At 38.6% G+C, this 21,988-nt stretch overlaps 1 protein-coding gene across 1 annotated transcript in view; it reads right to left on the bottom strand.

Annotated features, from left to right (window-relative positions):
* Nucleotides 1–5,937, bottom strand: part of GPR149 (G protein-coupled receptor 149) — a 42,895-nt gene extending 36,958 nt beyond the window's left edge. Inside the window, exons 1-2 of the mRNA XM_037046715.1 lie at nucleotides 4,921–5,937; nucleotides 3,759–3,951 (exon numbers count right to left, since the gene is read on the bottom strand). Of these exons, the coding sequence (XP_036902610.1) occupies nucleotides 3,759–3,951; nucleotides 4,921–5,937 (1,210 nt within the window). The remainder of the gene's footprint in view (nucleotides 1–3,758; nucleotides 3,952–4,920) is intronic.
* Between the last annotated feature and the right edge of the window lie 16,051 nt (nucleotides 5,938–21,988).

Here is a 21,988-nt window from a genome sequence, read left to right as displayed (position 1 = left end):
TAAACAACAGGTACATTTTTGATAGAAATAAATTTGGAATCAATTGTTTAAAAAAGACATATTTCTGCGAACTGAAGCACTTTACAATATGTCTATAAATCTGAAGAATTACAACACAAAGTTTATCAGAAACACATAAAAATTTTGTGGTTTAAATCGGGTGAGATATGATGATATTCTAGATATAGTATTACTATTGGTGAATATGGTACAAAATCTTACCAGAATAACAAGGGAGAATATGACACAGAAAGTGACACAATATTTTTGTGCAAATGTCATTAAATACTAGGTAATTTTTTATGTATTAAGAATGATATTATATTAAGATGGTAGACAAAATGTAATTTAATGTTTGGTTTTTCATTTTTCAAAACATGGCCTATTTCAAAAATATTTCCACTTGGATAATTCTGCTTACTTTTTCTAGTAATATAATCCAGTAAAATTCAATTAGAATTTTTAACTTACTTTACCAGTGTGAAAACTGAAGGAACCAAAATGATGTTTCAATTATTGGTGGATTTCCTTTTTCTCAAAAAATGATGTAAAGTTACATTTCATCAATTTAGAAACATTAAGCAATAAAAATTTTCATTAAAATCCCAATTTATTGCCCTGGCTAGTGTAGCTTAGTGGATTGAGTGCTGGCCTGAGAATCACAGGGTTGCCAGTTCGATTCCCACTCAGGGCACATGCCTGGGTTGCCAGCTAGGTCCCCAGTAGGGGGTGTGCAAGAGGCACCCACACATTTATGTTTTTCTCCCTCTCTTTCCTCTTCCCTTCCCTTCTCTCAAAAAATAATGATAAATAAATAAAATTTTAAAAAATCTCAATTTATCACATAACACATTAAAATGGATGTCTGTGGCTATATATTTTATTACCTGAATATTATAACTGAAATATATGAAGTAAAAGTGAGTAATGTTTTTGAAGGAATATTCAGAATGTACCAATGTGCCAATGAAACACCAGGTTCTCTGTCATGAGAACCCATTGTAAAGCAAGAGGTGGTCTGATGTAGGTTATGAGAAGAAAGTGAGATGCTGACAGACACCATGAGGAAACGGAAAGCCAAGTTTTGCCTGTAGGCCGTGTGGTTTAACACAGCAACATTCCTGCATGATAAAGAGCTTACTGGTGCTATTTTACAGTTGAGAAAACTGAGGATGATAGAAGAAATCCACCTAAGCTTACTTACCTAGTAAACAGATTTGAATTTAAAGCTAACTGATTCCAGAACTGGAGTTATTAATTCTATGTGAAGTTGCTTTACGACTAATCAGAGACATGAAAGAAATTACGTTAATAGGAGCATAACGTCTCAGTTGTGTTGTCTTTAAGTCACAGGAAGTACATTAATTATAAAGGAAAGCCAATAAAAACAATTTCTTGTTAGTGACTTTCCTTAATGTTATAGAAAAATTCTGGCTGAGTTGCCTAATGTAGATAACAGGCTGTAAAAATATAGCAGAATTAACAGTATTTGAATAATAACTTATAAGAAACCTAAAGACTATCAGAACATAGTCAGGATCTGTTGAAGTCTACATTACACTTATGAAAAAGAGATATAGTGTTGTGTTTATTCCCCAAGCAAACTCCTGGATAAAGCATGATTAGCTCTAGTCTTTTACTTTAATCACACCTTGCCAATTACAATTTATACCTATGTAGTTGTATCAGCTTATAAAAAAAAATTCTTTAGAGAAACGTGCCATCAGATACTCTGATTTTGTCAAAAAATTAAAGTAAAAATCTGATTTTATGTGAACTATTTCACTTTAACTATTTAATTAAAAAGAAAATATGCCACGGGAACCAAATGAGTCTGAAAGCCATACCCAACACCTGTGTCTGCCACCTGAGACCTCTCTCTTAAAACCATTTTTGATACTTTTGTTTTAAGACATAAACAATAACAGATTATTGTTGGAAGGAGAAATTATTATTTCTGCAAAGTGGTTTTAATTAGTGCAATTCATTGTTAAGTTGCATGTCTCGATTTCCATTCAGTAAACCCAAGATACGGAATTATATTTACATCTGCAAAATGGTTGATATCAAACATGACATGTGAATGTTACTGTTGATATCCTGGTAGCCCACCTTAGGCTGGTCTTTCCTGGTCATACAAGATAGCATAGTTCCTAGACCATTTGCAGTGATAGGTCTGTTGCATTGCTTCATTTTCAGCTCTGATGTGGGTGTTCTTTATTCTTAAAAACAGCTGCCCTAAATCACTTCATTAAGCCTTTCTATTTCTGCTGGCACTAAACGCTTTTTGTCCCTCTCACAATCTTAAATACTATGAGATAGGGCTAGTTCACTAATTTAGTGGCAAAAGGTTAACACTCGGGAGACTGTGAGAATGTTCAGACTTAGCGATTTTATAAGCTATATGTTTTTCTATGTGGCCTGAAAAATATTTAGCATTAATATTCTCTATCATTTTTGCTCTGGATATTAATCTTCATAAGTACATAGTTATTTTAAGTTCTACAGCTATTTTATTTAAGATATAATTTGGGCATTTATCAACTTATGTCATTCTTAACACTAAAAAAATCTTTCAGTCTTTTGAAAAATATTTAGACTAAAATTTAAATGTTAATAATATATGGAAATTGACTAGATCTTGACTGTTTGTCAATGATTATAATATATTTATGAAATAACCCTGTTGCAGAATTGGTTACAGAATATACTTCTTAATATTCTCTAGTTTTCACACTCCAAAAATTGTCTGATATGAATTGTTTACCCTTTCTTCTTTGTTAAAAAATAATATTTTTGCTTATTCTGAGCAAAGGACAATGAATAGGACAGGTACTGGAGCACACATCGATGCATTCTTAGGTTTCTTAAATGACATAACATCCTATCTTTGTCTGTAATGATGAAACAGTATCCTTTTTCTTCTAAGCAGAGTCAAAATACACGGGCCATCCCTCAACTTTTCCTGTGTCAGCATGGGAATAGTCACACCCTAGTGAGTTTTATCATCAGCTCACTCCCATGCCTGGGAGTGAGACATAGTTTCTCTTTAAGACATAGTTGTTTTTTTAAAGTAAATAGCATGGCTAGATTCATACACAACATACATGGAGAAACTCTGCCACCTTTCCCCTTTTTAAAACCTCATGCGCTGTGTGTGTGTGTGCGTGTGCGTGTGCGTGTGCGTGTGTTTTCCAAAAGCAAAGGCATTTACTTAAATTTGGTTTGGAACTGTTTTCAGGCATTTATTGCTCACACTGAAAACTCTCCAAAAGTCCTGGAAGAATACAAACATCAAAATAGTGAAAATGCTTTTCTTTACTGTTCCAGTAAATAAAAATGGGCTATAACATAATGAGTTTTTAACTCTTTAGAGAGTTCATCTCTTTTCAGGCACAGGCTTCTCAATGCACATTTGGAAGATGGATTTATCTTCTACTCTGTGCTAAGAGCTACACTGAATCTAATACTTAACAACTGTTGTTGACTTTATGCTATTTTGAATAAATTCTTTCTCTTCCTTTCTTACCTAAAATCATTATTCAGTATATAAGTACTTCACAGAGTTGTTTTAAGCCTGTGTCATTTTAAGCTTCCTTCCAATACTGTGCCAAGAAATTATAATGTCTTTCCTCTATGTACCGTTTATATTGTTCTCAGGCTCTTCATCTCTACTCAGGCAACTTTCTCAACAGATCACCGTACTGTGTTTGACTGTGCGCACGTTGCTCCCAATCGCCGCACCATTGAGGACTTACATTTTTCCCCGTCTGATGCCACTGCATACGCATCCTGCTTGCAGTTGATGATGCAGCCACAGGGCAAGTGGGTCCAGTGTTTGGACAAGACAAATACCGGGGTTACCGTGGTGGCCAGCAGTGTTAGTAGAAAGCTGAGTGACTCGAAGGGAAGGCTCTGAAAACCCACCACGTGCTGGACCACCATGTGGATCTGCAAAGGCAGAGAGCTTCAGACATATCCCAGCAATGCATTTTTTACTTCCCTGGGCCTTTCCCCCAAGCATGCTGCCCAGACCTCTTCTCCTGGCCCCTTCACTGCCTGGGAGCCAGAAGCTCTGCTTCTGGGCTGGTGCCCCTGGCTCTAGTGGTGGACTACTGGGATCTCTGAGGCTTCAAGGGGAACAGGACTTTGAAGGTTTACACTCCTGAGTGCCCAGAGTGTGCCTGATGCCAGCTCAGGTCTCCACCAGGGAAGCACAGTCCACAATGTGGAGAATGCTACTGGGAACACAGGCAGACGATGTGTGTGAAAGCTGAACCTGTTACTCCAGATGGCGCTTCATCACCTCCCTGGACCTTCACCTCCATCCAGGCCTGCTTGTCATAGCAGGATGACGGACCTGCCACCTCTCAACTGGGATCCCTCATGGTGACTTGAACAAAAGCCTATTTGGTCCCCTCTCTGCCCTCTCCACTTCTGGTCGTGCCTCTCTTCTCCCTTCCCGCTGGGGATGGGCGTTTCCTCCCTTCCAGGCAGGACTGAGGTGGAGAGAAGGGAAGAGCAACAGAAGATTGGGGGGAAAATAACAACAACAATAACCCCCTCTTAAAAAATAATAACTACCTCCCTTTTTTACCACTCCCAGGTATTGCTATAAAAGAGAACACCCGTGGCTGCGACAGATCTAGTAAAACTAAGTATCTAACGCCCCAAACTCTCCCCTCCCCAATTTTAATTTTGAAAACAGAAGCATCTGGCATCAGAGGCTTCTCTGCGAATCCGCGCTACCCTTCAACTGCCTCACAAGTGCGCCTTCGAAACCGCGCGAGCGGTAACGGGATGCGGACTTAACAGCGCTGTCTCTTGGTGACTCCAAATCAGGGACACCGGTCCCAACACGCACTCACACAGTCTAGCACACACACCCCACCCGCGCACAGTGAGCAACTGTACTTTTACCATCATGGGAAGCCAAAGAATGACTTTTGTCAGCGCTAGGATCAAAGAGAAGCGCTTCTGCGCGATGCTCACGGTGAAGCTCCTGGTGCCATAGAGGGTCCCTGGGTGCTCACGCCTGCTGGCTCCAGCCCCAGCGGCGGCACTGCGCCCCGGGCCGCACCCGTGCTCGGCCCTCGCGGGCGGAACCGGCCCAAACACAGTATCCGAGCTCGGGGAGCATCCCGCGAAGCAACGCAGAGCAGGGCCCAGAGCATCGTCTGGAGACGGGGAAAGCACTCTCTCTCCAGCTGATGGGGTCCCGGGAGTAGAAGTTCCGCGGGAGATTTCCTGGTAGTTGGCATAGAGTCTCAGCGGCTCATCTGAACACAGCAGCTGGTGAATGAGCGGGACCGAGAGACCGGCGAGCAGTCCGAAGGCTGAAGAGTACACAGCAAAGAGGAGCAGCACGTAGGAGCTGGAGCAGTCTGCCAGGCAGCCCCACGGCGTGCGCACGAAGGCGCCCCAGCCACACAGTGGGAGCCCGGAGAGCAGCAGACTGGCTGCCCACACGGTCAGTGCCACGCCGAGCACCTGGCTGGATCTTCTGGAGGCTGTCTGGCTCCCTACAGCCCTGTGCATCGTGTAAAAGTTGTAGGAGACTAGGAGAGTCGCCTTCAAGTTGCTCGAGAGGCCCTGGCATACATAGAGTAAGGCAGAGGTGGTGCATAGAGACTGGAAGTAGTCGGGGACTTCGTTTAGCCATTGCAAAAACATGAAGATGGTCACCGACAGGACGCTCATGAGATCATCCCCAGACCAGGAAGCCACGAGCATGGACACAACGGTTCTGTTCTGCATTTTCAGCAGGGAAACTAGTGAATAAATGCTGCCTGCCAGGGCGGCCAGAGTCATTAAGCATGTCAGGCAAAAAAGATAGATATTCAGAGTTCCTGGCGGATTTAGAAGCTCTGTCGAGTTAAGATTTTCTTTCCATAGGCTAGAGTCATTTGTTGATAAGTTACTGAGAAATACAGACATTGTCCTTGGTCAATATTTAATTTCCCTTTCAAAACACAGCATGGCTGTCGGTTGCAAATCAGATCTCATTTTCTTCTACTAAGTTTCCCTGTAGACGTTCCCCCGTCAGCAGAGCAGAAAAATGGTCAGATATGTCTCCTTTGGATCTGACTCAACCCATATTTAAAAATTGAATTCCATTTAAAGCATCAATAAGAAACTTTTCAACATTTCAATTAAAAACAAAGCAACCAAAACCTTCCCGAAACCATCAAGTTTCAGGCGTGAAAGCAAAAGCTCCTCAGGCAGATTGAAAACCAAGCTGTCTGCATCCTTTCGGGTCCTTTTCAGAGAGCAGAGCAGTTTGTAGCTCGAGAGAGTCAAACTCTATTCACTTTTTAAGAGCAGTAAGATGATGCATTCGCTTCCAGAGCTGGATTCAGAGGAGGCTGAGAATTATCAGATAGACTTCAGCTTTGCCGATTCAGAGAGGGGTGGGGGCGGGGTGGAGGAAGAGAAGGGGAGAGAGAGAGAATGAGAAAGAGAACGAGAGACACAGAGCACTGCTCCCCATCTGAACCGTGGTGTTCTTCAGTCTGCGATCCTCAGAGCTGCAGGAAGGAGGGAGGAGTCAGCTCCGAGCAGGAGAGAAGCTGGAACAAAAGGGAGGGGAGTTCAGTGAACGAGCAAAATGATAGCCATCTTCTCAGCTTGCCTCATTCGAAACAAGAAACAATGTTCTGCCTAAGCTTTCCCCTGTGGTTTAACATATAAAACTAACCCAAACGCTTGCTCAGGTTTGCTGTGAGTGGCAAATGCCACCTTTGAGGAGTCCACGCTACCCCGAGACGGGGATACTTTTATCCTTCCCTAGACCTCTCTGATTCATAATCCATTGCAGGAAGAATGTTATTCATGCCATGAAAATAGGGTTTTTTTTTACCACCTTTTTTTCTCTTTTGAAAAGAACATATATCATGCTTCAAAATAAAAATGTCATCGTGGTCCTCATTACACTAAACAAGATTTTTGGATAGAGCCATACTAGCTTTAAGCATGTAACTATTTTCTGTCAGTGTCATTAAATTAAACAAGCTACCATTTGAATAAATAACATTTCTACTTGTTAAAGTCAAATGATATCATATGAGGCTTGAAAGGGAGGTGACCTCACAAAGGCATGTTCAGTCAGAAGGTTGCCAGGACTGTTACGGGGAATAATTGCATCTCTGAACTCATTTATAAAAACTGTCAGTTTTGCAAGATGAGTTGCTTGGCAGAGAAGGCACTGACAGCAGTAGTTCTGGTCAGCTGTTTCCCAGGATGCTTTGGGTTAGCTACCCTGCAGCATTCCTGTTCAGCTCAGGCCGGTAAGCTGAGGGAGGCCTGACCCCACCTAGTGCTGGGGTCTGAATGGAAGCAGGGTGAAAGAAAGGAGAAAGTTGATACTGTGATGCTCTACGGAGGTAACAGAGCTCTGATCACACCTTTCATTTTATAGATGGCTGAAGCTACATTTTGAACCGGAATCTATCTGTTCAAGTGTAAAGCAATTGTGTTACTCATTGTCAGCCATACCCTTCAATAAATACAGTAGGTGCTTTGCTTGTCTTGACATGTTGGTTGATCTCGACTCTACTCAGCAAATGGAAGCACAATCTGACAGCCAGAGCTCAGCACTCTAGTGCTCCCTACTGATAACAATAGGTAGCACCTTGCAGGGCCACATGAGTAAAGGTCTGGGGGTAAACTCTTCGTAAAGTAATGTTGCTTCGGAAAGCACAAAATGATAAACATATCTCATTTTTTGCCCATGTTCAAAGTTCTGTGGAATACTATCCTGTCTCTTCTCTCAGATCATATTCTTTCCTGTCATAAACAAAAAATTGTATTTAATATGGTATTTAATTCTTGATTTTTAGTTGAGTTGACCAATAAGGATCACATTGTTAAAATACAATGAATCAAAATGAATAATAGTTGTTGCAACACCATTTGAGACTTAGGGACATTTCTTCTATCATTATCATTTCTGGGGGTTTCTATTAAATACAACTTGGAAAAGGGTCGCCTAACCACTGTGTTGCCCTGGTCTCTAGGCTATAGCAGGAGAGGCAAGGATGTTAGCACACACCCAAAGCTCGGTGGTGGGATTGCAGCTAGTGGGGAGGTAGAAGAAATACCTGAACTTGATTCCAGACCCTGTAGATGCTAGCTCTGTAGCCTTGGGCCAAGCTTCTTATACTTTCTCTGAGTGTCTGTTTTCACATCTGTAAAATAAGAGGGTTTGATTGGATTATTTTGGGGCCCCTTTAAGTTCTAAAATTGGATAATATAAACAAATCGTTCAGGTTAACATTATTTTAATTTTCTTTTCTGCCTACTTCACAATAATCTATATTTTCATCAAATAAAAGATAGAAGCCTGAAAGAGCTGGAGCTTGGATTGGCCATGCTTCCTCTTTCCCTGTGTGGCACGGAGGCCCTTGTCAGTATGAAAATGGCATAGGATTCAGAGCCTGAAATGCCGGGCCCGCTGAAGGATCGTGGTTGCCCTGGAGTCTGTGGGAACCTGTAGTAGTTTTGTATGAGTGACTTTGGGTAAGTCACTGAGTTTGGGGGGTTGATTTTTAGTGGGTGGTAACCTAGCTCAGCCCATTATGATTAGGTACACTGTTGCCCCCACACAGGTCCAAAGTGGTGGAACTAGATTTTAAAATCGTACCCTGGCTCTGCATTCTTAATCACAGGAGACTTACATTTTCCAATTGCTCTTCTTAGCACCTCATGCTTCGGAACAATTGCAGTGGATGTCAATAATGGTAAAGTTTGTTTTGATTTCTGTTCTCAAAAAGCATGTATTGAATATCTCATTCTCCAAAATTTTAATTTATAAACAGCTGTTTACTAAACTTTATGTTATATATGGATATATAGATATATAGATGTAGATATATAAATTTCTTGGAAGTTGTAAGCCCTTCCCTTAGCCATAATCTCATTTTCTTTACAATATCCCCCTGAGGTCATAATAATAGAAAAAGAGTCACTTTAAATGCCTTTCATATAACTTTTAGAAAACCAGAAAACTAGAAAGGAAGATTTCTGAGAAGTCTTTTTGTGCCTTAATTTTTTTCTTTGTTATTGTCAATGAGCCTCATTCCTCTGTTTCAGTTATGAAGGTTCAATGATTATGTCTTCAATTATTTAATATTCTCTCTTCAAACTCCTTAATAATACAAATTTACATCTGTTTAAACAGAAATTATGATTATGCCAGAACAACTTAGGTGAAGGTTTATTCAGTGTTGTCCCACTCGCTTCCTTGGTTATTTTAAAACATACACTAAGTGTAACATTACAGACTATGAAACAACCTACAGAGAACTGCGTGGCAATAATTTAATTAGGCTTTTAGTTTATGAAGTCCTTGATGTAATTATACCTTTGCAAAGCACTGCAGGCAATTCATTTCTCTAAAAGTGTACATTGTATCTGAAAATCCTCAGAGTAGGAAATGATACAAAAATTCTAGTTGCATACGACAGAATAACATACAGAATAACATACGTAGTAATGTTATTCTACGGGGGCTTTGGCAAAGGAAAGTAAACACAGAACCAAGTGGAAACATTTAGTCTTGTTATATGAAAATAAAAAGGCATCATAGATAAAGTTAATCATGAAGACATAATATTTCTCTGTATCTAGAAATATAGTGTTGTGCAGCCAAAACATTTTAGAGGACTGACCCAATTTAAGTGTCATACTAACTTAATCATTAAAGTTGAAGTGAAAGATCACATAAATTAACTCACATGTATATGCATACATACATAACAAAAATAAAATCTAGATTTTATAAACATATATGATAACTATATAAATTTATAATATACCTGGTTATATATAATATCTGGATTATATAAAATACATGTATACTCTGCTTTAGCTGATAATTTTCCAAAGAAGTGACTAGAAATTTGGCATCATAGGGAATGAACCCAAATGTTGTGATTTATTTTCAGTGTCTTATCAGAAATGTACAGTCTTTATACTATCTGATAACTATGAGTAAGAACACAAGGTAACTTGGCTGTAAATCAAAGAGACTAATTCCATGAACCTAATCTTGAAATGTGCTAAATACATTGTCAACCCAAAGGTCTGTCAAATAGGGAACTTTATGATTTTTTAACCTGCTCCTGGATGAGACAAAAATTTGGAGATGTTTATGCATGTGTATTCATATACAGGTATATTCATATATGACAAACATATATGTCCTATATATATTTATATGTTAATGTAGAACAACTATAGAGAGAAATAAGGTTTGTTATTAATGGTCAATGCATGTTTAATTTTGGTCATTCTGGACAAAGTCTTTGACCCGTAGTTATGTAAGGTCCACCAGCCATTAACAAAGGTGATAGCTGGAAGAGAGATTTTTATGGAGAGTTGTGTGAAGCTGCTAAAGAGATTAACAATGACTGAACTGACCCTATAGAATGAAAACATTAACAATGTATAGCTACTTTAAACATAATCGTAAGCTATCAACTTCCATTCATTTACTCATCTATTTGAGCATGTGAAGGCCAGGTAAACAGAACATTACAGTGTCTGTCCTTACGAAGCTATGCTGTAGTCATTTTTCATACCACCTTCTTTTTTAAATTTCTCTCTGAAAATACCCTTTCATAAAGGGATTCAATACAATAAATATTTAATGCTTAGGATGAAAGTGTTTTGATGCCGGGCAAATTGACCAAGCCTTAAGTTAGTGTTGAGATCATGTAAGGGCACCCCTGTATCTTATTTTCGCCGGGTCCATTTGAATGGCAAGGTTTCTCAGTCTTATGCTGATCCTTCATTACAATGTGCCCCTTTCCCATCATTCTTATTGCAGGCCAGTGTGTGCTGGGATATTGTCCCATTTAAAATAAAGCCTTTATTAGTATTTTCAGAAAATTCTCAATCCCTACATCTATAAACTGTTAATGTTTACTTTAAGTACCAAAACTTTATCAACATGTTCTCAGAGATAGTGACTCTTTTGAGTCCTTTGCCAAATGAAAGCCATTCATTGCCCTCCCAGTGGCTTCTCTCTGTGCTCAGTGCTACGGCTTTGCTTTCTAATCTGAGCACGTTGTCTTGTAGGAGCATCAGCATCTTGCCTTGATGTAATATCTAGGGCTTGGTAGTGGGTGCTGTGTTTTACTTCATGCCTTTGGGCAGGAGGAGTAATTTTCTGATTAAGATCCCAGTTTACTTAACTAAATAAGAACAGTGACTTTGGAATATCTCTTGATGCATTCATTTTAGGGGTTGGTAAACTATGATCTTTTTTTGTAAATAAAGTTTTATTGGAACATATTCATGCTCATTTGTTTAAGTCTTATGGTTGCTTTCAAGATACAATGATGGAGTTGAACTCAATAGTTGTGATAGAGACTGTGTGACCTACAAAGCTGAAAATATTTACTATCTGGCATTTCACAGGAAAAAAATTGTTGATTCTTGATTTAACTAAAATAGAAACATTTCAATACAAAGTGACCTCCCACTGGTAGAATGTATAAGTCATTTGTAAAATTTAGAAACATCCACATTTTATGTATTATAACATATGTAATAATTATATATTATATGCATAATTTATAGAAATGATATATAATTAATAATAATATCAATAGCAATGATGATAACAATAGCTAACATTTATTTAGCTATAATCAGAACAATAAGTACTGGCAAGGATATGGAGAAGGAAGAACACTTTTGCACTGTTGGTGGGAATGCAGATTGGTGCTGTCACTGTGGAAAGCTATATGGAGATAAATCAAAAAGTTAAAAATGGACGTGCCTTTTCACCCAGTGTTTCCACTGCTAGGAATATATCCAAAGGAACCCAAAACACTAATTCAAAAGAACATAAACACTCCTATGTTCATTGCAGTATTATTTACAATAGCCAAGATTTGGAAGCAGTCCAAGTGTCCACCAGTAGATGAGTAGATAAAACAACTATAGGATGTTTACACAATGGAATATTACTCAATTGTAAAAAAAGAAGAAAATTTTACCATTTGCAACAGTATGGATGGACCTGGAGAACACAACGCTAAGTGAAATAAGCCAGTCAGAGAAAAACAAATACCATATGATTCACTCATATGTGGAATCTAATGAACAAACTAAACTAAGAAGGAAAATGGGGACAGACTCATAGATGGAAAGCAGGATGACAGCTAAGTGGGGGGAGGTTAGAAGATGGAAGGACTGAGCAAAAAAAAAAAGGACTCATGGACATGGACAACAGTGTGGCGACTGCAGGAGGGAACAGGTATAAAGGGACTAAAATGGTAATAAGAAACCAAAAAAATGATGATAATGATAACAATCGCTAATATTTATTTAGTTCTTATAATGCTTTAACATTTTTCTAAGTTATTTACATGTATCAACTAATTTAATTCCACAATCCTATGATGTGGGTATTAGATTTAGTCCCATTTTCCAGATGAAGGAACTGAGGCACAGAGAGTAAATTAGCCACTTAATGTTATAGTGCTGGTAAGTGAAGCGGTTTTCTAGAGACAGAATATTGGTTTACAGAGACAAGATTGCATGTACTTTATATTTCTTCTAGATTTCTTTACTTGGCAAACATCCTGTGAGTGTCAATAAATCAGAGGGATTTCTGGGGAAAAGGACTTCCTGAGATGATACAACTTTCTGAGGTCCTAACTCTAATAGAATAATAGAATGATATAGATGGCCACCCATTCTTTCTTTTCATTAATATCGCTGAGCTCCAAGGGTTTTAAATTAGCTCAGTAGCTCTTACTTCCCTAAGGGAAGTGAAATTTTATCCCAAGTCCACAGCTGAGAAATTAGCACATGCAAGCAAAATAAATTGTTCAAGATGATTCTGTAGTTCAGTGACTGAGCTGGAATTTAAATCAACCTTTCTGGTTTTCCTCATGTGTTGTGTCCACTTCCAAGGGCAGCGGTGTTTTTGGGTTATGCAGTGAGAAATACTACAGGGTTTTGGGTGTACTTAAAATGAAAAGGTTATTTATGAACTTTTAAAATCTCAAATAAAAGAGAGACATGGTAAAGGATTAGAAAGAATTGTCCTGTAAAGGTGAAAAGTGATATTGATCCTCTGGTCACTCTGGTGGGGAATCTGACAACCTGGATGTGATTTCTGCTTCAACAAGCCACTTAATCTCATCGGTGGCTCAGTTTCTCTATCCTTACCGACAGGATAATAGCTGTCCTAAAGAACTCTGAAAGCTCAAATGAAAAACATCACAAGAGCTTAGAATAATTAATGAAGAGTTTCTGGTCTCCTCACCCCCCATACCAGGCAGTTTCCTTTGAAGTGAAATACCATCCCATCACAGCTCTGGGCTCCCTGGTGGATGCCGGTGAACAGGAAGCCACTGTGCTGAGGCATCTATCTCCTTTTTTCTTCCATGTCCTGTGCCTATGAGAACCACAAAAGTCACCGTACATGTTATGCCATTTCCACGCAACGTCCCCATTAGCAAAATGAGCAATGAAAAGAGGGGAGGTAAAGGAGTGGGGGTGGGGAGGAGAGAGAAAGGAGAGATAAGTGGGTGGAGAGAGAGACAGTAGCCTTGAGGTATCTGGGCTGACATAGATGGTGGTGCTGGTGGGCGTAGGCATTGGGTTGGAGGGAACATGGCCAGGCTAACCAGGTCCAGGGTAAGAGACAAATTGGTGCATACAGATAATATATTTTAAAATTGATTTGTCTCAGAAAGAGTTTGACATGAAAACTGTTAAGTCAGATTGGAAAATGGGTTAAATATAATGGGAAAAGAATGAAGAAAAAACCAACAAAACAAAACGATGAAAGAAAACTGTGCTTTCACTGTGCAGAAGTAATAACTATTCACAGTTTTATGTGTACACGCAAATGGAATCTATATGCATATGTGATATACTTATATCTTTTTTTAATGAATCAACTCATTTTGGGCATCAATTCATATCAGCACTTCATTCCTATTATATAGCTGTTTTGTATTTGACTGTATGGATAAGCCATAATTTGTTTAATTAGTTCCTTATTGAAGAGAATGTAAGTTTTTTACCCTATTGTTTTTTTCTAAAAATAATATGAGCGAACATCCTTGTGCATATAACAAGGCACTGTTTTTGTAAAATAAATTCTTAACATCAGAGCTGCTGGGCCAAAGTTGCTTTACAGCTTGACAAATCTGGCTGTGTACTTGCCAAAAACTCGTACCAGTAGCAGTAACATACACCTAACTGTATTGAGATTGTCCATTTCTTCCTCATTCTCACCAATACTGAGCACCTTGAACTAAAAAAATATTTTTTGGTCACTTTGCTAAGTGAAAATTATTGGTTTATAAGTGCATACTGTGTATGAAGGGAATAAGAACTTTTTACATGGTGTGGCAAAGATAGGTTTATGGTTGTTTGTATAAAAATAATACAACAATTAATAAATAATTTAATGATAATAAACTATTTTGCATAGTCAATATTGTAACCTTATTTTTGCCCCATCCTGTATGTTCAGATATTCATCTTGAATTTGCTAATTATATTATGATAATATTTATTATTAATTTCTATTTTTATATTTTTAAAGAAATTATTTTATTTCGGCTATTGCAATTGAGAAAGTATTCACTAATGGGAAACATCTCAAAGAAGGGAGTGGACCTGGGTTGTACAGAAGCAAGTGAATGAAAGAATTTTTATAAAATCGGAGGTGAGTCTTACGTGGGAAAATACCAGAATATGCTAGTTCTCTGGGTGTAGCCATTTCCCAGAACTTAAAAAATAGAAATCTTTCAGTTATTAATGCTTTCTTAGAGCAAAAGGCTTGGATAAAGTTTATCCTGTCATTTTTTCCTTTTGTTCAAAACAAATGTCTCTGAACAACTTGGAGATAGTCAGACTCAGGAGTACCAGAGTCTAAGAAACAGACTTTCAAGCATACTTCATAATCTTTTCATGGTTTATTTTAAAAGGAAATTTTTAGTTTTAATGCAAAATGATTAATACTTTGTGTGACACAAAATACTTCACATCAAAAGCATAAAATTGTAATTTTTAAGCTAGCATGGGATCTCTTTTTTTATTTAAATATTTACCTGTTGATCATATTTTAGTACTGGGATTTAGAAAAGAATTTGCTTGATTTGTATTTCTCAAGTGGCAACCCAGGTGCTCCAACATAATTTTATGTAATCTATTTTTTCCAACTGATTTAATATGGCTTCTTTAATATACAGGTGTCATATTTTCCCATATGAATTTTGCTTATTTCTGATTCTCTGTTCTGTTTCACCAATTATTTTCTGTTGGCTGTTCTCCAGTGAAAACATTTTTTTCTATAAATCCCATTGTAGTATAATACACATACAGAAAAGTGTACAAATGATACATGTACATGTCAGTAACTTTTCACTAAGTGAGCTCCCCTGTGCAAATAGCACCTAAGTGAAGAAATACGTTATTAGCAGGTCATAAGCCCCTTTGTGTCACTCTGGTTATTCTCCATCCCAAACACAATACACCCCAAGGGTAACCAGCGTCTTGACTTCTCATATGGGATCACAGACTAGTTTTCCCCAGAAAAATGAAATATATGTGTCTAGCTTCATTTGTTCAACATTGTATTTCTGAGGTTCATCCATGTTTTTTAATATAGTGGTTCTTTTTCTTTGGTGTATAGTATTCCAAATTTATGGCTATTTACAATTTATCAATTTGATCCTAGTTGGATATTTGTAATGCTGTCAGTTTTAGTCTGGTACAAACAAAAGCCTGTAGATTTTACCTTACATACAAGCCAATTAGTTGACGTGTAGCAGTTTCACAGCCAGATATAGGGGATTCCTGGTTCACAAATAAAGAACTTTATTACTCATAGTATTAGAATTAGAATATCAGTATTTTCTTTTGCTAATTTCCCAAGCCCAAATGCCCACAGGGTCACATGCCAGGGCTGAGGTGACGCCTGCATAGGCAGTGGAGTTTCTGTGGAAGGAGAGGAGCCCTGAACTAGCCTAGAGACTGTAAATTGTTTACCAATGGTTGTAAGGATGCCTACCCTTCACTCTGGAGGGAGACACTGTCCCTTTCTTTCAAGGCTGTAAACAAACCTGTCTTTTACTTTGGATACAAACATCACTGAAAATAGAATACAGAAAAGCAATGTGTCTCTGCTTACAAGACATGCAGACACACAATATGCATGGATAATTGTCCACCAATAGGAACAGGACAGTTATACCCACTATTACTAAAACTGTTTAAAACATTGCTGGGCATCTTAGCCAATTATGAGGGAAAAATGGAAACCAGAACCAGGAGGTATGGGAGTTAAGAAAGTAAATATCATTATGTGCAGATAATAGGATTATAAACCTAGGAAGTAAAAGAACTTACCGACAAATTATTACGACTAAAAACAATTTAATTGTTGGGCAAAAGATAAATTTTTAGAAATCAAAACCAGCAATTACCAGATAGAAATGTAATAAAACATGTATTTTCTTAATTTCAATATTTGAAGCAAGAGAAATCATGTAAAGTCTGAAAATTAATTTAACCATGAATACTCAAGCCCTACTTTAGAGAAAACTTGAAAACTTGAATAAAAGGCCATAGAAGATGATTTAAATAAATCATATCCATGGTTTTGGCTAAAATGATACAGAATTGAAATTACCTATATTTTTTCTAAATGTATCTGTATATTTAATGTAATCTCAATCAAAATTCTAGCTGAATTTCTTGAAAATTTCAGAAAATTTCACTTAAAGTTTATTTGGAAAAAAAAAGAGGTCCACAAACAGCTAAATCAGTGTTATAAAAGAGGAGCAATACAACAACGAAGGAATTTTTCTAAAGATAGGATAATCTTAGTACAAGAACACATGATCCACCAGTTACACAGCAAAGAGAGTTCAGGGTCAGGCCGTGCGCATGGGACAACCCACATCCCAGACACGGCCCCGTGAAGGGTGAGCTGTAGTGCAGGGGATGGCTTACTGTATGGAGACAGTACAATGGATCCTGACCTCTTACTGTAGAAAAAGGTGATTTTATTTATTTTTTTATGTCATTCTTTTTTTTAATTTTTTTAAATTTAATTCTTATTCAAGTGCAGTTTTCTGTTTTTATTCCCTGCCCTGCCCCCACCCCCACCAGAAAAAGGTGATTTTAAATGGCCCAGGGCAGTGGTCTTGTTAATTAAAACTGAAAACATATGAATCACAAGGCATAAATATTGATGAAGTTTTTTACATCAGAATTAAGAATCAATAATTTCTACTAAAAAAACACAAACACCATAGTAACTACCATTCTATTCTCTGTTTCCATGAGTTTGTCTGCTACTTGAAAATGGGTAACATTCTGCTTTGGGTTTTGATTGTTTCTCCGGGGTTTTCCTGGCTGCAGTGAACACTGGATTCTTCCCGATGCCTCCTCATAAAACAGGCAGCAGGTTTGCATGGCATGAGCCACTCAGGAGAGAATTACAGAAACAGCCTCTTTTGTTACCCTCCAGCACTTTTCAATAATGATTAATCTTAGTGTTTGACCCTTGGTTCAGCTCCACCTACCCCCAACATCCTTTCTCTCTGCCTATCACCAGTCTATTGTCTGTGTCTTCTTGATACACACACACACATATAGGGTCTGTCCAGAAGGTATCCAGCTCTGTGCTACGAAAAATAGAGACATTTATTGAAGATGAGTACAAGATTCAAGAAACATTGCACATAGGACAATAATGCCTCAGTCCCCTTCAAAGTAGGCTCCTTGGGACCTCACCCAGTTCTCCCAATTGCCATCAGCTGCTCTGTTGTATTTTCCTGAATCTCACTGATGGTCTGAAATCTCTTCCCTGTCAAAGAAACTTTAGTTTTGGGAAAAGCCAGAAGTCTCAGGGCACCAAATCTGGGGTGTAGGGGCTTCAGTCACCTGAGTGATTTAATGTTTCCCCAAAAAACTCTGCATGAGACATGATGCATGAGCATGTATGTTGTCATGATGAAGCTGCCAGTCACCAGTTGCCCATAGCTGTAGTCTTCTGAATCATCCAAATAGTTTCCATGGAGGAATGTTCAAGTTTAACACAAAACTTGATGCAGATTTTTTGCTCTACTCGCTCAGTGATTTTGAATGTGATGGCCACACAGTACACATCCTTGCTCAATGGGTCTCTACTGCTTCCACTGACTAGTACAGTGAAGTCATTATGTTCACACATGCATATTCCAGTCCACTTTCCTTGGCGGCCAAGTTACACTGGTAAACCATTCTTGGTTTATTAACAATGGCTGGAATTTTTCCAGACAGATTTCATATATTTTTTTTTTGGCTTGGTCCCTTCACCTTCTTTTCTTCAGTTTTCCAACCCCCATTTTTTGGGACAGTTGTCAGTCAGAATGACATTTTTTAAAAATACAAGTACGTAATAAAATTTGCAGAGTTTGAGACAGTGTGTTTTCATCTGGATTTACTCACTAGCTAAATGTCTCACTCCTACACAAAAGACTTGTCAGGTGCAAATTGGGCAAAGCAATTGATAAACTAATATATGGCATGAACCTACTGGATTGCTTAGAAAATACTCAGCACGTTGAATTTTGCACTGGGAATGACAAGTACCAGCAATATGTCAAAGAAAGAACTGACTCCCGGTTGCCGGGAACTGCTTTTATATTTGGAGTGTTTATCTGAAGTTGATGTTGACAGGAACATGATAACTTGTGCAGTTCTAAAGATCCTGATGATATAGAAAATATTCCTTGTGGAATTAGCAGAATAAAGAACTCCTTTCTGTCTTACCTCTGTGGTTGAGGGTATGTATGCCTTTTATGGCCCCAGTAGTAGCTGGGCTAGGATTTATTTTTGAAGGAGACTCTGGAGGTTTGTCTGAGCTGTGGAGGTATGGCTTGAGTGCTTTAGAATCCCATGAAGTGTTTCTCTGAAGCTATCAGAAGCCCTAGTATACTGAACTTTCCTGCCAACAGAGATTTTAGTTAAGAATAATCGGAGATAGCATATTGAGGACACAGTAGGTTTGGCGGTAAAAATGTCAAATAACATGTCTTTCTGCAAAGAGTTAGATTGAGTGCCTGGAGGCACTGAGCCTTTGTGAACCAAGTAAATAGATAAATCAGTCTCCACCATTTAAACCTGGATTTGACACAAATCCCTGGGTAGCATGGGAATTTGCGCATAAACATAAAAGTCATAGAGTTGTGACTTATTCTTCTTTCTTACCCGCTTCAGAGTTAGTGAATTTTTTAAAGTCTAGAGTTTAGCCATAAACCAGATGATGGGTTCAGCCTTTTAATTTTTTACTAATCCAGTATTTAAGAACTAAATAGGTATTATAATATTTCCAAGTTAATTTTTGTAAAGACTCTATCGACTTAGGATTTTTATAGCATTTTGTTATTACAGAGTTGTGATGGGTTACTTAAAGTTAAGAATAAATTTAGTCCGATGCATTAAACTCTGCTTTATGGAAACGTCAACAGAAGCTTGTGGCCACCAACCTAATGTCAACTGAAACACCAAACCTGGGGTGCAGAAAGAGAAGAAACTTTACTAAAGGGAAGAGATTGCAAACTGGGGAAACAGCTTCTCAGGGAAACAGACAGCGTGCTCCTAGAGACGAAGGGAAGGCTACTTCTTGCAGAGACGGGAGTTAAGGGGTGAGGAGAAACCACGCTGCAAAGACCAACATGGCTGTTGAGGAAAGAGAGAGCCTGTTTCCAAGTCACAGGAAACAACATGGCCAAATGTCCTCAGACGAGAAGGATCTGAACACGTGCTAGAACTGAGCGAGGACAAATGAGAGTGACTTCAGTGCAGCCACTCTCTGAAGATGAGGCCAGGCCACCATGCAGAGAGTCCCCATGTCCTTGTGAAACTCAGCAAGGTACTAAGGAGAACAGGAACTTAAGGACAGCGCTTCCTGAGTCCTTAGCTTCTCTCCACTTCTCTGGGATACAGTAACTCCCAAAGAGCTTTGTAGTCTCCAGGGCACTTTCGTCCTCCTTACATAACCGAGAGCCCCTGAACTGCATGGCTGATTTGCATGTCTTGCCTCTTTCCTCCACCGACTAATACCACTTTGCTTTGCTGCTGAAATCTCAGTACTAGGGAGAGGAGAAAGCTAAGAAAACTTCCAACTCTGAATCAAAAGCTTGATTTTTTGAAGGTCATGAGTCTTGGCAGCCTTTACACCATGTTTTCTGTTTTCTAAGTAACTGAAGGACTCTCCGTCAGATGCTTGCCACAAAGGATGGTGTTAAAGGCCATCTTTAGCTCCCCTTTCCCTGTATTATCAATAACACAGTAATAAAGACTATAGGGCAGTGATTTTCAACCTTTTCATCTCATGGCACTCATAAACTAATTACTAAAATTCTGCACCACACTAAAAAAAGTTCTCACCCTGGTTCCCAAAGGGTCCACTTTTATGCAAATAAGGAATCCAAATTAGCACAGTCTGATTGGTTCATATAGCATTGTCCCATTTTGTTGTCTTTGAGCATTCTAATTGATCATTAGGACCTTCTCAGATTGGTCAGTATAGATGCAAATGAGGAGATAGCTTCACAGTTCTGACTGGACTTGGTAGGTGTCAGTCTATTGGTTGAAAGACAATACCATGCGCTCCTTTATCGGGGTTGGCTCAGACAGCGAGAGCACAGTCCAGGAGGCTGAAACTTCAGTCTCTACCTTTTTCCTGAAATGCAGTATGTGGAGCCTCCTCTGTCTGCAGTGGATGCTGGACTCTAGCATCCATTGAATTTGTGCCCAGTTAACCATGAGGAGTCCTTCTTGGTGGTTATATTCTTTCTTGAGATCCACAGTAATTATCTTAAACTGGGTGTCCATCTCTACCATCATAAATAAAAGCCTAAAACACAATGAATTTTAAGAGTAACAATATTATTGCACCCCTAGTGTCCTTGTAATAGTCCCATGAACTAAAAGAACATATTTTATTTTTCCTTGGGAGAACTTTAATTCTCAATCTGCTGTCAAAATAAAAAAAAACCACAGAGCTTCAGATGACCTTTCAGATCATTAGTCAATGCCTTATTTTGGACAGGTGGAAACTGTTGCTTAGAGAGGCTAGGTAACTCACCCACGTTTGGGAGCTAGCTGATGGCAGCTAGGTCCCCAAAAATTACTGTTTAAAAAATAAGCTGAGCACACAAGAAAGTATACAGATACTGTATCCTAAAGCTATCCATCTGAATCTTATTAGCCAATGTCACCCCAATAAATTTAATTTAAAAAGGTGGAAATTTTAAAATAAGAATTAGCTTTAAAAATCATGGTGTCGGAGTCATACTAAACCAGAAGTTTCTTATTCTAAACTTCCCAGGCAATTCTCATGTGCAGCTGTGTTTGGTAATCAATAGCTTCAAGAGCTTTTCAAACTTCGGCATGCGTCAGAATCACCTGCAGGGCTTATTAAACACGGACTGCTGAGTCCTATATCCAGAGTTTCTAATTCAGCAGGTCTGGAGTGAGGCCAGAGGATTTATTATTTGTAAAAAAATTCCCAGAAAATGCTGACGCTTTTGTTCTGCACACCCTGCCTTGAGAACCAGGGGCCTACAACCACTTGCCTTACTCCATTCCCTCCTTTCTGATCACTCACAGAGTCTCCTGAATCGTACCGTCCCAGTAGCCTCACACCCAGCTTTTCTCTCCATTCACGTGTCTCTGTCCTAATTCCCCTCTTGAAATCTCTTCCCTTCTGTGTTCTTGCTTCCAGTCTCATCCAGTCCAATCCATTTCCACAAAGCTGCCAGAGGGATCTTTCTATAAATGTATATATGATCATGACTCTATAAGTTGGAGTAATTAATTTGTGTGAAATTTAATGACTGTCTTTATAATCAACTGTATTTCTACTACTCATTCTTATGCCACCCGACTTCCCTGCTTATGTCCTGATCCCCCCCAGATCTTAGTATCTCTTTTCCATTTGCACAGCATTAAGTATGTA

This window comes from Sturnira hondurensis, unplaced genomic scaffold, assembly GCF_014824575.4.
Source record: "Sturnira hondurensis isolate 20B ecotype Veracruz unplaced genomic scaffold, ASM1482457v3 Scaffold0005279, whole genome shotgun sequence".
Lineage (NCBI taxonomy): Eukaryota > Metazoa > Chordata > Mammalia > Chiroptera > Phyllostomidae > Sturnira > Sturnira hondurensis.
Note: the sequence above shows the minus strand (reverse complement) of the source record. Positions and strands in the feature narration are given on the sequence as shown.